This window comes from Globicephala melas, chromosome 2, assembly GCF_963455315.2.
Source record: "Globicephala melas chromosome 2, mGloMel1.2, whole genome shotgun sequence".
Classification (NCBI taxonomy): Eukaryota; Metazoa; Chordata; class Mammalia; order Artiodactyla; family Delphinidae; genus Globicephala; species Globicephala melas.
The window spans coordinates 76139140-76156409 of NC_083315.2; the positions used below are offsets into that span (position 1 = coordinate 76139140).

General features: G+C 38.1%; 1 protein-coding gene across 8 annotated transcripts in view; it reads right to left on the reverse strand.

Moving 5' to 3' along the window:
- Window positions 1-362: 362 nt before the first annotated feature.
- TCF12 (transcription factor 12) overlaps window positions 363-17270 on the reverse strand; it is a 379393-nt gene continuing 362485 nt past the window's right edge. For 5 of the 8 annotated variants that reach the window (XM_030878791.3, XM_030878794.3, XM_060294214.1 and 2 more), the window contains 3 exons: window positions 13568-13800; window positions 5637-5790; window positions 363-2713 (listed from right to left, as the gene is read on the reverse strand). In XM_030878791.3, coding sequence (XP_030734651.1) covers window positions 5648-5790; window positions 13568-13800 — 376 coding nt within the window. In that variant the 3' untranslated portion in view covers window positions 363-2713; window positions 5637-5647. The remainder of the gene's footprint in view (window positions 2714-5636; window positions 5791-13567; window positions 13801-17270) is intronic. The other 3 variants (XM_030878793.3, XM_030878803.3, XM_030878804.3) reach the window with 1 other exon arrangement.

Consider the following 17270-nt stretch of genomic DNA (forward strand, 5'->3'; position numbering starts at 1 on the left):
TTCTACAAGTCTGATTCTGTCCTGATGGGTTTCCCAGATAAGGTCACAGGCAATGCACATAAGAAAAGCAGCGTGGTCGTTAAACATTTTTGCCACACACGCAAAAAAGGAACTATGTAAGGTGATAGATGTGTTAACTAACCTTGCTGTGGTAATCATTTTGCAATATATACATATATCAAATCATGACGTTCTACATCTTAAACATACACAATATTATATGTCAACTATATCTCAAGAAAGCTGGGAGAAAAGAAAGAAAAGCAGTGTGAGCATTCCTGGGAGCAATGAGATGGAGGAAAAAAAACCAAAATGCATTACTGTTTGAGAGAGGAATGTAAAAAACTCACTAGTTTACTATGTTAAAAAAAAAGATGGCACATTTATTGCTACATAAATGTTATATACATATTGTGTTTTCTGTTACAGTGACAGAAAAAATTTTGAACTTCTTGCTGCTGGTTCAAAAGGTTTATCAGTAATACCTTGAATTTGACACAGGATACAAATCTGCAATAAACCAACAATGGAAACTGGAGAACAAGATGAGAAGCAATTCGTCTCGGACAATTAGCTCTTACAATACTCCATAGGTACTACACGGTATGCTAGAATTCTACTATGGTCTTAAAATGCTATTGTAAATTTCTGATATTAATGAACAGGTTATGGTAAATAACCCTACATTTTTACTACCTAATATAATAAAATAAAGTAAGAAACTTTTTACTGAAAACTTTTCGATTTCAAAAATCTAGAAAGAGTAATATTTAGAATTCAAGAAATTTTCTTACAAGATTATTGTATAAAAGACTAGCTACAGTGAAAAATAAGCCAAATGTTTTTTTCTTTCTATTTTATGAAGGAAAGCTTCTGGGCATACTGCAAAGTCTAATATAGCGAAAAAGACAACAAGCTCTGAAGAAAAAAGGCCAGGCAGTGGCATATGTTCACTCACACATCATAAGCAACAACTTCTGTTTTAGCTGATTAACACTGAAATGAAGAACAAGGCCACAGAGAGAGTCTGATGTAATTGGAGAATATAGGCAAATTAAAGTTACCAGAAAGTCCATTACGTTCACGAAAGACTGATTTGTTAGGTATCATCCTGATTGGAGAATCTGAAGTTCTGTCTTAATTGTTTTTGTTCTTTCAAATTAACAGAAATCTTTAAGTTACATAGTGATTTGGGTCCTTTCTTCTGTGTGCTGATTGCCCTTGTTGATATTGGCTATAAGGAATTATTAAGCCAAGACAACCTTGTTTAGCATGTTTTTCTCTCCCAGGGTTGTTGTGGTGGAAGACAGGTTTCATGGAAGTTCAAAGTGATTATTATGTCTTAAAAAAAAACTCTTAAGGATTAGAGACAGAGGGGTGCCTTAATGCACAGTATTAAGATGGACTGACAAGGACTGGTTAAATGCTAATCTGGCTCATCTTCTTGGGACAGGGCAGATGGTTTGCAGTTGATTACATCACCCACTGAATTTCTCCCCACTAACCAGCCATCCAAATGACAGAGAAATAAAGGCTAGAATAAGGACATGGGTGACCATTGCTCTTGTATTCCATTAGGTAATTAGCCTCAGAGTGGTGTGTTCATTTATCACACTACCTGCCTTGGTGACTACTGGTTGTTATATTCAACATAATCACAGCCTGAAAATCTTCTTTGTATTTTAAATTCATTTTGTGCTTACTTACAGCTAACACTTTATAAGTACTATATGTAGTACTTACTGCTTGGAAAACAAAGCAATTTCTAAAAAGTAAATTCTTCCCTTGTAATTTACACTTCTATTACAAGCTTTACTATGAAACCTAGAAGCTTGAAAAGTCTTGTTATTATTAGAAATAAAGCAATATTTATTTGGGGGAAAATATAGGGGACAAAATTTCCCCTTTTAAAAATCTTAGCTAGGCTATGGTCACAGATGGTCTCTGCTTATCTTTGTAAAGTAAATATGCAAAGCACATAGGGCTACATGGAGGATTCTGGACTGTGACCATAAACTATTCAGATTCAGAGACCAAATACAACACCCAAAAAGAAAAAATAAAAATGAATGAAAAAATGAGCATGAGAGAAATGCTATACCAAGTAATATTTTCCTATTTCTTGGAAAACACTATTCATATGGCAAAAGGATAGGAGAGGGCAACAAAAGACTTTTCCCTTCCTTTTTAAGACACTAATAGGTATGCCGGGAATGCTAAGGGCCAATGGTTGTCACTGCTTTGTTCTCTGCACGCGAACAGCTTTAACTAATGCTGGCATCAGCTGAGTGGAGATCAGCTTTCCACATTAACTTTTTCCCTTTATATGTAGACCTTACAGTTCCATAACAATAAATAAAATTTGTAGTTACAATGCATTTGTCAATTCAGTTTAGGCACAAGGCAACTTCCACGGTGAGTGGAGAGATCGAGACAGTCTCTGATTGTGCAGAAGCGACACACTGCTTGCAACAAATTGATATGTTGCGAACATCTCATGGGCTGATGTTCTGTCTGATGAGCTTCCTATCTTCACTTCTGATGGAAGTGTTGACCAGCTGCTTTGATCGTAGGATTACATTTGCATTTCTTGCTTCAAGTGTTTTGTTTTTTCTTCTCCCTCCTATCAGGTTTGTGTCTTCAGATAATCTGAGTTGTCCAAGTCCTTATGAGGAGAGGTCACCTTCTATCTAGCCTACTGATAACTCTGGAACTGTGGCAGGGAGAGCCAAGGGAGAGAATAGAACCAATTAGGACATCACGGTTAAAAATAAACACCTCTCCAGAAACAAAACAAAACAAAACAAGTTGGTATTCCTCATTTATACCCAGGTTTACACTAAATTAGCAGTCGGCTACATGACTTATAAATGAGGTTTCTTCTTTTAAGGTGTAACTGAAATGGTTTTACTTGATGTATGTGGTAAGATTTTTACAGGAGATCACGTAATTATAGAATCACAAGATAGAGGATTATATAACAGCTGTGGTAATTATGCAAACCTTAATTTTGGCAACATTCAGGTTGGCAATACCTGAGCTCTGAGGTTCTACTCATTCAGTTCTCAGTGGAGAGACGTTAAAGCATATATTTATTGCTACATCCAGTCCACTGTACTGTGTTAACTGTTTATATCTATCTCCTCTTAAACTGAAAGTTTCTGAGGGCAGGGACCATTTTGAATTCATTTTCACATTGGTTTCAGTTATTGGTCCATGGTAGGTCCTCAGTAAGTGTTTGTTCAATGAATTTACTAAGAAAATTTACTCTATTAGTATAAATTTTATGTTTATATTCTTAATATAATATACATAGTAATAGCTCTGAAATTTCCCATTTCAGCCATTTTGGATGGAAATAGCTTTAAGAAGAATCATACTTTTCACCTCCTTATTAAACAAGGGCCACGGTATGGTTCTATATTAGAGTGATGCTCTTAGGGATGGATAACTGAGACATTCAAAGCCTCGTGGCCTTATATTATTGTGCTTTTATAGTCAGTCATTCTGTGGTCATTTATCAGCTATTCTGATTCTAGCAGTCGTTTTCCTGCTGCCCAATCTCTTGCTGGTTTTAATCTGCTGCTATCCAGTTCTATAAAGAATTGAAGGGATCAGATGAAACCAGATAACCACCTTTATGAAATTAGCAATCTTTAAGACTTATTTTAATATAATAAACACTAGCCTTTGAAATCTTATGGAACAAAGTGCATTTACTACATTTCTTATATAACCTTGAAACCTCTCCCCACTCCTTTTAAAAAAGAATTCTTTTTGATAGGTGAGAATGTTCAAGGTTTAATTTTAACCTAAAGTGGGGGAATTTCCTCATAATAGAGATAAGGATAGAGCTATGAAAGAGTAGGAGATACAGAAGCAATGAAAGAACAGGAAGTAAACGGTAGGGGAGAAGAGAGATGTGAGGTAGGGAGAGAAAGTCGACGGAGAAAGAGCTAGAGAGAGACTGGGAAGAGAAGAATAGGAAATGGGTACAACAAACTAGAGAGACAAGAAAAGAAGACCCAGGCTCCCAGGTCAATGTGACAGCTGAATGTGAAGTGCTCTTCTCACAGCCTGGTGGTTACCTGATACCCGACCACAGGAAGGTACCTCGACATAATCTGCCAACTTAGAAAGTCACTTTTGCACCAAGAAACACTTGCCTGTATTTATTGTAAAGACTTCAAAATTTATTTTTGAATAAAAATATTTTTTCATGATATTCTATAGTTTCCACAGAACATGAAGCAATGGCATGGGTTTTAGAGGATCTGTAATTTAACTAGCTCTTGCCTAAAGCCCCTTTGACATGCACAGTCTGTTATAGCTGTTTTTTTGTTTGTTTGTTTGTTTTTGGTGGGAGAGATGACAGGGTTTTTTCCAGTGTGCTAATGTTAGAATTATAACTGACACCTAAATAATTACATCAATACTTCCTCCTCTGTCCCCAAATGAAATCTTCCGTTTTGGTCTAGTTTGATCCTAAGAAGGATATATGAAGAGGTGGTAGGAAATCAATTTCTTCAGGAAAAGGTGAGTTATTGACTAATCTTTGTAGTTTACAAAATATTCTATCAAATTCCAAACTTTCAGCTCAAAATGTGATAGCCACAAAGCTGACGAAATGAAATTGCACTCAGTATTTTTTTCCTGCTCCAAACCTCCCATCCATTTACTTTTACTACTGCTTTTACTCTGCTGATGAAACTAGGAAAAGAACTATACACTGCTGAAGGCAGATTATAAAAATGAAGTTACCAGTTCTACTCCTAATCCATGCTGTGAGCTATATTTTGTTACTGACTCAAATATTTAATTATGGTCTGTATTAATTTCTGTCACCCAAATATTAACTTTACAACTCATAGATAATATGAAAGTATATAGTTAAGAAAAAGATGGTTCACGTTTTCTAATTACTTGGGCAACAACCTCCTACTACTGTTGTCACTTTGTTTTAAAAAAAAAATCACAAAGAAGCAAACTGTTTAGTTCATGAAGAGGAAGATAAAAAGAACAGTCTTTCAACAAGTAAAATTCCCAAGAGAAGGATGTTCTGATTCTATCATATACAATACCTCTACATTCTTTAATAGATTCCACAAGGTGTAACTAATATTCTTACAGGGGAAGGAACATGTGTATTACAGACTTCCATTAATGATCCAAATGGAAGCAAGCAATAACTGTTTTGTGCATGAAGATTTCATGGTAGAGAAGAGGTAGATGGTTAACAGAATACTGGTTGATGATGCCATCAACTACTTCTGAGTAGAGGAATGAGGACCATGAGTGGTAGCAAAAGTATGTTTTGATAGATGAGTCATTGCACTGTTTTCTTCTTGGATCAGAATAATATTCATGTGAGGGAGTATACACGATGATCCAGAACATGAGAGCCCAAAGTTCTTTATGAATCAAAGGACAGTATCACATTTTGAAGAGAACAGTAATTTGGTATAAAATGACACGGGCTCTCTAACTATGTAACAGAAAGGTAAGCTGTTGGATTCCAAATTACACGTGACCTTTACCATGACCTGTGCTACCAGAGAATTCTGTTCAAAGGTTCTAACTCAGTTTAAGATGAATCAGGGGACTTCCCTGTACTTTCTTTTCATACTTATACTTACCTGGCTGATGTTTACATATGACCCATAGGGTTGGTAGTTTCACTAAGCCCAGGATGGGTTCCTGGCAGTGTGGTTGGTGGCTCTGCCGATACGGCAGAAACTTTTTCTTCTTCCCTTCTCTTAAGGCAGGCTGCTTTGGGGTTAAGGTTCCTCTCTGAAATAGGGAAAAAATAATTTCATCATTAGAGACAGAAGTTATGAATCATGGACTCTTGGGTCTTAAACTGAACAAATGGCTGTTATTTTTTCTTTCTGTGGGGATTACCAATCTCTGTGTAATTCCATTCCCATAATGAATAACCTCAGAGGCAACAATGATATGCTTACATAAAACCTCAGCATTAACTGAGCCTTAAAACTTATACTTCTTTCTGACCATTTTGTGTTTTCTTCTTATGATTTAGTTTTCCAGGGTTTAACTTGATCTACATCAATATCTTAAAGCAGTTCTTTTACTGCTTCATCCAAACACTGTGGCAAATGCTGTTATTAGTCTACCGAATCTCCTCAGTGTCCTGTGAAGATATGACACATTGAACTGTTATGAATGCTGACATTCTCTATGTGCTGGAGAGGTACATCTGTGCTTTATCTAGAATTCTACCAGTTCAGAAAATGATAAACTAAGAGACACCCTCAGCCATTCCTCTATAGGAAATGTGCCAACCCCTCCAGGAAGAGAGGTAGCCTGAGTATATCCTGCTTTTCTCCTTTGATTTACATGCAGGACGAGATGATTGAGATGTTCTTTCTACAGTTGGGGGTGTGATTGAGAGGGTTATAAAAACCTTTACTGCTTTGTATATGAGACAGCAGAGAAGACTGAATGGAACTTCTGATGTGGGCATTTTCAAAGGAGCTTAAAGTGTGGGATATTACCATATGAAATAAAGATAAAGAAAATCCACTGAACTTAAAACCCACTGAATGAAAATCTACTTAGGAACTACAGTTCCTGTTATAACTTCTTTAAATGAGTTTTAAGTACAAGATATCTAACCCATGACAGCTCCTGGTATAGTTTTTTGTTTCAGTTTATAACATACAGTATCAGTTAAAAGTTGTTACACTTATTTTTATAAACTGATTAAAAATGTGTTAATGAATATAATATAAAAAGATCACTTAAACTTAGCCTGTAATGAAAACAATATTTTGTATAAGTTGTAATTTTTTTTACATGTTAGATTTTCTTGAAATGATGGCCCAAGCTGAATGCAACATAGTAGAGCATTTTTTTTAATGTATTTTCTTTTTCAGGGAAAGTAAAAACATATTTGAATGTGCATATTTCAAAACACATTTATAGTTCACTTCTGAGTTTAAAAAAAGTAGACAAAAGACTTTATTATGGTAAATTTACTGACTCTATTTTTACTCATACGTGATGACAACATTCGTCATCAAAGTCCCTGCATTTAGGAAAAGACATGAAGCCTATACAACTCTGAGGAGGCAATGAAGAAAGGAAGGTACACTCTTACTTAATTTATCAGGATAACTAGTAGTAGAAATCGGCATGTCCATCATTATGTAAAAATATTAGGAGCTGTTTTTATTTTTTATTTTTTTTTGGCTACACCACGTGTGGCATGTGGGATCTTAGTTCTCCAACCAGGGATCAAACCTGCGCCCCCTGCGCTGGAAGTGCGGAGTCTTAACCACTGGACCACCAGGGAAGTCCCAGGAGCTGCTTTCTTAACAAGGAATTGTGTACCTCTGACAAATAAGAGAAGTCTGTCTTTCATTAGGTGTCATATCTCCTTTACTGTGTAGGCAATAGTCTCAAACAATGACCAGAGAGACTGAAAAGAGGGCACAAATTAACATGTGAAATCCAAAGAGAAGAAAGATTTCAACGTTTTCTAATTGAAACATTCTCACATTTCTCTTACAATGGAACATTGCTCTTATCTTACTAAGGCTCTAGGAGGCACGATCAGAATAGCTGGAAAGGACCAGAACCAAAAACTCAAGTTAGGCAGGATTTTGTAGACTCCTGCAATGAGTCAGACAACACTCAGGGCTGGAAGAACCAAGAGAATACTACAGTAAGCTCTACGAAATGTGAAGTAAGTGAGCTTTGATCCAAAAAAGCAAAAGCTAGTGCTGTTGCTTCATACTTCCTGGTCTGTGTGAGCAGGCCATGGCAAACGTTAAGTAGCCAGGAAGGCCTGATACAGAGGTAAGAAGAAGTCAGACATTATGTGTGGAGCATAAGAAGCAACTGTCTTTCTTACATTTCTATTAAGGGTCTATTACCCTCTGGTATGTGGCTGAGGACTTGCCTCTCTATAATATCATCTTCTTAACATGTTTATAGCACAATATTTGGCTAATGCAACAGTCACTTCTTCGATATTATGATTAGGTAAATATTTGTTATTATATCTATGTGGACATACTTGCAAGTCAAGAATTTTGTATTGATTGTTTCCTTGTTCATAGGACTGTTTTTCCTGTAGTTAATAGTTGCTTTGCTTTTCATTTGTTAGTAATGACAATTCCCCCGCCCCCCGAAATGCTCTAATAGATCTAACAAATGCCTCTCAATATTTCTTCCTAAAATCTCAAACACATCATCATATTATCTATTAATTCCACCTTCCTTCCCTGTAAACCTTTCTTCCACAGCTAACAGTCTTCTATTTTCAATGCAAACTGGTTCTTTTCTAGGCCTAGTAGTTCTCGTTATGGGATTTTCTTTTGCTGTTCCCATGCGTTAGATCCTTTCTTTCCCAAATCCTATGCCTTTGTCTTTGTTGATTATGTCCTCATTTGGCCTAAGCATATGTTCCAGATGCTTCCTCAGAAAGTGTACATGGGAGGTAGAATTTTAAAGTCTTTGCATATCTGAACTATCTTTATCCTATCTTTACATTTTAATTAATAGTCTGGCTAGATATAGAATACTAGGTTGAAAGTGATTTTTCCCCAGAATTTTGAAGGTATTGTTCCACTGTCTCCTGGAATCCAGCACTACTTCTTCAGAACTCTGATGACATTTTGAATGTTGTTCCTTTGTCTCTGAGCTATTTAAATTTTGTCTCTAAAAGCTTTAGGATATTCCTTTTAACTTGGATGCTCTGAAATTTCATGATGATACACTTCAACTTGAAGTAATTATTAAAATCATTATTCTTTAAAAAAAATTAATTAATTAATTTTTTGGCTGCATTGGGTCTTCATTGCTGTGCGCGGGCTTTCTCTAGTTGCGTTGAGCGGGGGCTACTCTTTGTTGCGGTGTGCTGGCTTCTCATTGCAGTGGCTTCTCTTGTTGTGGAGCACAAGGCTCTAGGCATGCGGGCTTCAGTAGTTGTGGCACGTGGGCTCAGTAGTTGTGGCTTGTGGGCTCTAGAGTGCAGGCTCAGTAGTTGTGGCACACGGGCTTAGTTGCTCCGCGGCATGTGGGATCTTCCTGGACCAGGGCTCGAACCTGTGTCCCCTGCATTGGCAGGCGGATTCTTAACCACTGCACCACCAGGGAAGTCCTAAAATCATTATTCTTAACACAAGATTAGAGTTTACCAATCTTGAGACATGTACTCTTTAGCACTGGTAAATTTCCTGTATTATTGCCATGATAATCCCCTTTGCTCTCTTCTGCTCTTACTCTACTAAACCTATTGGTCAGATGTTGGACTTCTAGATTGATCCCCCCTAATTTTAGTTCTTCTCTCCTATTTTTCATCTCTTTCTAGGAGACTTTTCTCAGTTTTATCAGCTAACCTCTACTATATTTTTTCTATCATATCATCTGAATTTCTTTTTCATGGCTTCTTTCTCTTTTATGCATACATTTTCTCTTATTAGAAGGCATTAATTTTATTTAAAAAAAAAGTTTCCCAATGCTTTTTGCATGTCTCTGTTTTCTTCTTTCTTTTTTGTTTGGTTTGATCTCAATTTCTCTTTTTCATGGTGGTTTTTCTTAAATCTTTGGCTGTCCTTTAATATTAGAAGTAAGACATCAACTGGTGGGCTTTATTACTCTATGGTAATCCAAAAGTGAGAAATTATTACTCAGGAATTCCTAAATCTGGAGGTCTTTTCTCTAGAGTATTTTAATTTCTTTAGAAAAGAATTATCCCATTTCCTTGAGGATAGAATTAATATACTTTGTTGCCAGCATTAGGAAAACAAAGCAGGACACAGGGCTGCAGGTCTCACTGTTCAGCTTCATACTTCACTCATTCTCTGCTCCTCTTGGTGTTTCAGATTTGCAGCCTTTCAGATTTCACTTTTTGCTAAAAATAATCCTCCTGGCTTCTATGGTCGAAGGGAAAAGAGGGCAGAAGCAATATGAAGTACAGAGGAGACTTAGGGATCCAACTTTCCATAGCAAACCTCCAATGAATCTTTCTGTTTTCAGGTCTGATGCCTGACTTCTGCTTTTTCCAATAGTTAGTACCTCCAAAGTCCAGAGGCTTTCAGGGGATAGGGGCCCTGTAAGGCAAATGTTCTGCTTCTTGCTGGTATTCCTCTCTGTTCCATTTAATTTCTGCTGTCTAAGTAAGTCAGTTACCACTTCTCTATCTACTTTTGCTCTCTTGTTTGTTACTGTCTTCTCTCCCCTCTATCCTTGTGGGTTAATGCCATTTTTATTCATTTCAGTGGAGATTTAGGAAGGAGTGGTGTATTATCAATGAATATGCTAAGACTATGTTTGACCATCTCATTGCAACTGAATTAAATGTACTGAGGGTAGGGTCTGGAAATTTGTTTGGGAAAAGGAAAAGCCTCAGGTGATTCTGAGACCAGTCAGATTTGAGAACCGCTGTCCTAGCTTATTTATCTTTGAACTAACTAAGAGACCAGTAAACTAAAATCCTAATAGTTCTATTGTCCCTAAATTATCACCAGAAGACAAATGAGTTTATCGAACTGACCTGTGAAAAGAGTTTGAGGAGGAAGTGTTTGATCACTAACTTAATCTTTAGTAAAGCTGAGAGGACAAACTTGAAGATAATATGTGAAATCTGCTGAGGATTAGTAAAACTGTAATGGTAAAATTACAGTTACGATAATAGAAAGGCTTAAATTGGCAATGACAGAGGCCATATGGGATTTGATATGTGGAGCACCAAGGCACAAAAATGCTCTGGCAAAATCTGAGGCTTGGAAGGGAAGCCACTTCTTGCTTTTCTCAAGGACTCACTGCTAGACCCAGGTCTGGTTGCCCTCCTGGTATATCCACTTGTCTAGGGATGACAGGTTGTGGACAGCTAGACATGGTCTTGGAACACTACCCCAAACCAAAGGGGGTGGCCAGAGAGCCCAGAGGATGTCCAAAGTAGGTCATGTAAACAAAATGTATGTCTTTATAGAAATTGTTGGGCCCAGGGGCTGCTGCGTAGGGCCCCTGCAGGGATGAAGAGGCTTTCAAAGGTGGACAGGTTACCAAAATAACTCAAAACTACTGGAGATCAAGTGCAGGGAAGGAGAGCGGTTATACCAAACTCTGAAGGTGCTGCTATAGACAAGGCACAGGTATTATGGGCTACACGAAGGGTTCGAAACTCTGTTAGATAGCCATCCTTTCAAGGAGTCTTACATGGACCCCACGGCTTTTACATTAAGCTGTAAAATAAAGGCTCTGGGCTTTGAAGCCCAGAGTTTGAGGGTGCGAAGAAGGCAGGCTTTTATGAATATTAAAGCAGTCCCTAATGAAGTTACAGTTCAGTGTATTTAAATTTTGTTCATTCTGATCAGTCAATGGCTCCTTATATAGAGCTTTCCAGAATAGTGTGAAAAAGTCAGGACCCATAACAATGATCAGAAAGTTAGTAGGCAGCTAGATAAGCCTAGATGTTAGATCCTCTTTCAGACTCAGCTTTTCTATTCTAGGTGCTTGCATGGAATCATGACAAAATGAAATCTTACAAATGAATGAATAAGATCCACCCAGGCATGATGGAGTTTATAACTTTTTTTCAAACAGAGGTATTTCTCATTTTTGATGGCTTGGATCTGAGAGTAGGACCTCTGATTTAAAAAAAAAGATTTTTAAGAACACAAATGACTTTATTCTAGCTCTAATGAACTGTGGGAAGGAAAGGTGCTGTACAAGAGTAAGTTCTGGCACCACTGTTGTCCCGACAGTAAAACTTTCACAGTGCTGATGGAGGCAACAGTCTTGACAACAAAAGGCTTGGTAGCGTCAGGGTAGAAAATATATTGGGCTGCTGAGGAGCAGGATGAATATACTTGGCCACTGAATGTCAGACATAATTGAACAAAAACATTTCGTAAAGTGACAGGAGATAGTGAAAGCTCAAGGGACAAATGCTCCTGCCACAGATGAATGGCAACTATCAGACTGTCTTTATGAATATCACAAGGGAGTCTATAACTTTTTTAAAAAATATATTTTATTATTATTAAAAATTTTTTTTTGGCCACGCCACATGGCATGCAGGATCTTAGTTCCCTGATCAGGGATCGAACCTGTGCCATCGGCAGTGGAAGTGCCGAGTCTTAACCACTAGACTGCCAAGGAAGTCCCAAGTCTGTAACTTCTTGATCAGGTTTCATTAACATTTACGCTTTACAGGTACTTCAAGGGCTTTAAGACAGCAGGAGCAGTATCTGGTTTTAGTGGTAAGTGTTTTATCTATTCATCATTTTTATTCATTAAAAACACTGGAGGGAAATGAATAGATGAATTAATTACTAGTGTTATGTTTTTCTGAAAATGTGTTCAAGTTCTCTAACTCTGGTTTCCTTAGAAACAGTATTCCTTCTATGATCAGTGCTAAGGGTCCTTGTCGCAGTTGTCAAGCATATGTCCATACATACTCTTTTTTTCTTTTCCAACTTTCTTTAAATAAAATATTATATAAATACCCAATAAATAAGGAAGACAAAGCTGCTCTCAATGAAGGGAGGTTAGAGATGGGGTCTGGAATCAAAGGCCACATCTATAAATTCTTTGCAAAAAGGCTTAGGATGAGGCATTCGTAACTTTGAATAAGAAGATATATAAGTATATTCAAAAAAGCAAGCTTGATGATAGAACCTCTCAAAGGCTAGAAGCCTGTATTAATTGATAACCCAGGGTCTAGAACATAGCTGACTGGGACAGAGGAGGTGTACAATAAACACTTTGTTCAAAAAATGAAGTTTCAAAGCTTCTTCAAGGTTCCATCAAGGGAGTTCCCTGGCGGCCTAATGGTTAGGGTTCCAGGCTTTCACTGCCATGGCCCAGGTTCAATCGCTGGCTGGGGAACTGAGATCTCACAACCTGCACTGTGTGGCCAAAAAAAAAAAAAAAAAAAGATTCCATCAAAATAAAACAGTTGGGAGAGCTGTCTCAGTCAGCAGTAGATAAGTCTGTATGAACCACACTTTTGTCCTTAGGGACACACAGGCATGCCAGTGCATATTAACCCAAGAACCTCATGGCATTCCTTATCAGGAATCAACAAAGAAACTCTGACACCTTATTGACATGGGTATAAACAACATTCATAGGGGGCAAAGCCAGGAGGGGCCATGACCAGGCATTCTATTAACCATCAGGGCCTCACAGATGCCCCGGGTAAAGCAGGCAAGAAACTGACTACGGAGAAGTAGGGAAGACAGGAAGGAGCAGGTTGGAGGACAGGTGTAGGCAGGTAAATACAAGAGCGTGGGAGACCAGAGTCAACGAGAGGCACAAAGCACTAATGCTGAGCAGGAGGCTGGCTGTTCACTGCATTGTTTCATAGGGTTACTCTCTACTGGTTTCTGGGAAGCACTGAGCCTACAGATATTGACCTATATAATGAGACAGAGGCGAGAGAATAATAGAGAAAAACCTGATACGGATGATGTGGTAGCAGAAGTACTAGGAGCACCTACAAACAACCTGACCAAGCAGAAAAGCAAGTGGACACAGAAATGTCTACTCACTGGAAGCAGAACAGTTACATATCTCTGCTGAACCTACTTACCTCTGACTTGCTGTTCTAGACTAAGGATGACTGCCACGGCCTGATGAAGAATGAGGAGTTTTGTCTGGGGTTTTTCACTCTTTAAATGAAGCTGACACATTCGACCAAGCTCTTTGAATGCCTCATTAATATCGCGCACACGCAAGCGTTCTCTGGCATTGTTGGCCATCCGCCTTTCCTTCTCCCTTTCTATCTTCTGTTCTGGGTTCAAATCCTCATCTTCATTAGTACTGCTGGAAGGCAAAGTAACAACAATGTCTATTAGGTTCGCTGTAAAGTAAGATATGCTTATTGTACAAAATTAAAAATTATAAAAATAAAAATGACCTATAAATTTTACCAAATGGTAGTAATAGCTACACTTAACATTATTGTATATTTCTTTCCAGTCCTTCCTCAATGCAAATATATATAGTTGAAATTATACCACATACATTTAAAAAAAATAAATTTATTTATTTATTTTTGGCTGTGTTGGGTCTTCATTGCTGCGCGCGGGCTTTCTCTAGTTGCGGCAAGTGGGGGCTACTCTTCGTTGCGGTGTGCAGGCTTCTCATTGTCGTGGCTTCTCTTGTTGTGGAGCATGGGCTCTAGGTGTGTGGGCTTCAGTAGTTGTGGCACACGGGCTCAGTAGTTGTGGCTCGTGGGCTCTAGAGTGCAGGCTCAGTAGTTGTGGCACACGGGCTTAGCTGCTCTGCTGCATGTGGGATCTTCCCGGACCAGGGCTTGAACCCATGTCCTCTGCATTGGCAGGCAGATTCTTAACCACTGCGCCACCAGGGAAGTCCCCCACGTACATTTCTAAATGCATTTTCATTGCACATTACAGCATAAAGACTTCTCCACACTACTAGTGAAACTCTTCATAAACATAATTTGAATGACCACATACTGTAGCACCCTGCTCTTCTAGATGTGATCAGCAGCATCAGCATTACTGCTTAAAAACTTTACTTTTTACATTACTGTAAAAACAGTGTTACATTACCGTTAGACACAGAATCTCAGGTTCTGCTACAAACCTACTGAATCAGAAGCTGCATTTTAACAAGATTCATATGTACATTAAGGTTTGAGAAACACTGTACTATTATAGTAATGTATTACAGTTTGCTTATGTTCTTAAATATATTCTGGCAGTCCCCTGGTGAGGAGGAGGAAGAAAAGCTTAAGATGTGGAATGAGAGAAGTATCTCAGAAAATGACTATACTTTTTGTTCTGGAAGAAATATCATCATCAGTGGTGATTTTAAAACACGGGTGAACTGGAACAACTTTTTTGAAGGACAAATTGGCAAAATGAATCCAAAGCCTTAAAATGTTCATCATCTCTTGATCAGCAATTCCAACTTTAGAAATTCATCCAAAGGATATAATTAGAGATGTTCATAGAAATTTAGGTAAAGAAGTTGATCACAGAATTATTTACTTCAGAACAAATGGGAGTCCAATATTAGGAGATGGGTTAAATAAATCACAGTACATCCAGATAATGGTCTACTATGTACCCTCTAAAAATCAAGCTGTAGATTATGCTAGGTAAAAGATGCCAAACACAATAGACTACATATTGTATGATCCCATTTACAGGAACTTCTAGAAAAGACAAAAGTATGGTAACAGAAAGCAGATCAACGTTTGCCAGAAGATGGGAGAAGAGGACTGGTTATAAATTGGCATGAGGAAACTTTTTAGGGTGGCAGAAATATTCTACATTATTAATGTATATAACTGTATACATATGTCAAAGGACCAAAACTGTACACTTAAAATTGGTGTATTTTATTATATTTGAATTAAACCTCAATAAAGCTGCCTAAAAACAGAAACAACAAGAAAAAAACATGTTGGAGAAAACACAGATAGATGAAAAGGTTTAAAACACACTGTTAAACTAAAAAAGTTGAAATTATAAAACTTTTATCCAGTTTATCTCCAATTTAAACTGTATTTATGGAAAAAGATATTCCTTGAAAAGTAAACTGTAGTTAATTCTGGGTAGCGGAGTTTCTTGTGATTTTTGTGTGTGCTTTTCTGTAATTTTCAAATTTCTGTAATGAAAACAGACTAATCAGAAAAGAATATCTGAGAAAAATGCTTTGGAATAACTTCTAGAAAATTCTATTTATATTTCAGAAATAAATTACTGAGCAGGGCCTCTTAGAACCTGGAAAAAAATGTGCACAAAGAATTGGTGCTTCACCTCTAATACCTTGAGTACTCTAATAAAGAACAAGTAGAGCGGGCTTCCCTGGTGGCGCAGTGGTTGAGAGTCCGCCTGCCGATGCAGGGGACACGGGTTCGTGCCCCGGTCCGGGAAGATCCCACATGTTGCGGAGTGGCTAGGCCCGTGAGCCATGGCCGCTGAGCCTGCGCTTCCGGAGGCTGTGCTCCGCACCGGGAGAGCCCACAACAGTGAGAGGCCCGCGTACCGCAAAACAAACAAACAAAGAAAAAAAAAAAAACAAGTAGAGGGACTTCCCTGTCCAGTGGTAAAGAATCCGCCTTTCAGTGCAAGGGATGTGGCTTCGATCCCTGGTGAGGGAACTAAGATTCCCACATGCCACAGGGCAACTAAGCCCACACGCCACAACTACAGAGCCCACACGCTCTGAAGCCTGCTCTGACCACAACTAGAGAGAGAAAACCCGCACACCACGAGTAGAGAAATGCCCGTGTGCTGCAACAAAAGATCCCGCATGCCGCAACTAAGAAAGGATGCACCCCAAAATAAATAAAATAAATAAATAATAAATCTTAAAAAACCACAAGTGGACAACAGATTTTTACTAGCCAATTGTCAAGAATTTCATAAAAGTATTCTTTTGATAATAGAGAATCACTAGCTCTTTGACTTCAAAGAAACCTTTACAGATCATCTAGCCCAAAGGTTTCCAAAGGTGGCCACTCACTAGAATCTTCAAGAGCACTTATAAAATATAGCTTTCAAAGGTCCCACTGCCAGAGATGCTGATACAGGGAGCTCGGGTTCAGGGGCCAGGCACCTGTATTTCTAAAATGTTTCAGGAGTCTGTGCAGCAGGGTTGAGAACCACTGTAAGATCAGTAACCTCCCTAGGATTACAAGGCTAATGAGTGGCAGGGTAGTGACAAGAATCCAGGTTAGTGCTTCATGGAAGAAATCAAGAGCACATATCTAAAATTATTATCATCATAAGTTACCACAGTACCTTTACTGATGTTTACTGCATGTGAGACAGTGTGAAAAGGGCTTTATATGCATAATTTTCAGTTTATTCCCACAAGAATCCTAAACAGAAAGTCTCCTGTTAAGACAGAACCAAACCTCAGAGAGTTTAATAACTTGCCAAGGTTACTTGGCAAAATGTGATGAAGCCATGATTCAAACCAAGGTTAGCCTTATTTTGTCCAAAGGCTGTGTTTTAAATTTACTATTATTAACTACTAAGTATTGTTATTATTAACCCATTATACTGCCTTCTCAATTTCTGATGACCTATAACAGTGCTCAGCAAACTGGCCCATAAGCCAGCTACCTGTTTTTGTAAATAAAATTTTATTGGAAGAGCCACACCCACCTGTTTATGTACTGTCTTTGGCTGCTTTCATGATGCAGTGGCAATGTTCAACAGTTGCAACAGAGACTGTATGACCCACAAAGACTAAAATATTTACTATCTGGCCCTTTACACACGAAGTTTGCTGACCTATATAATGAAAGG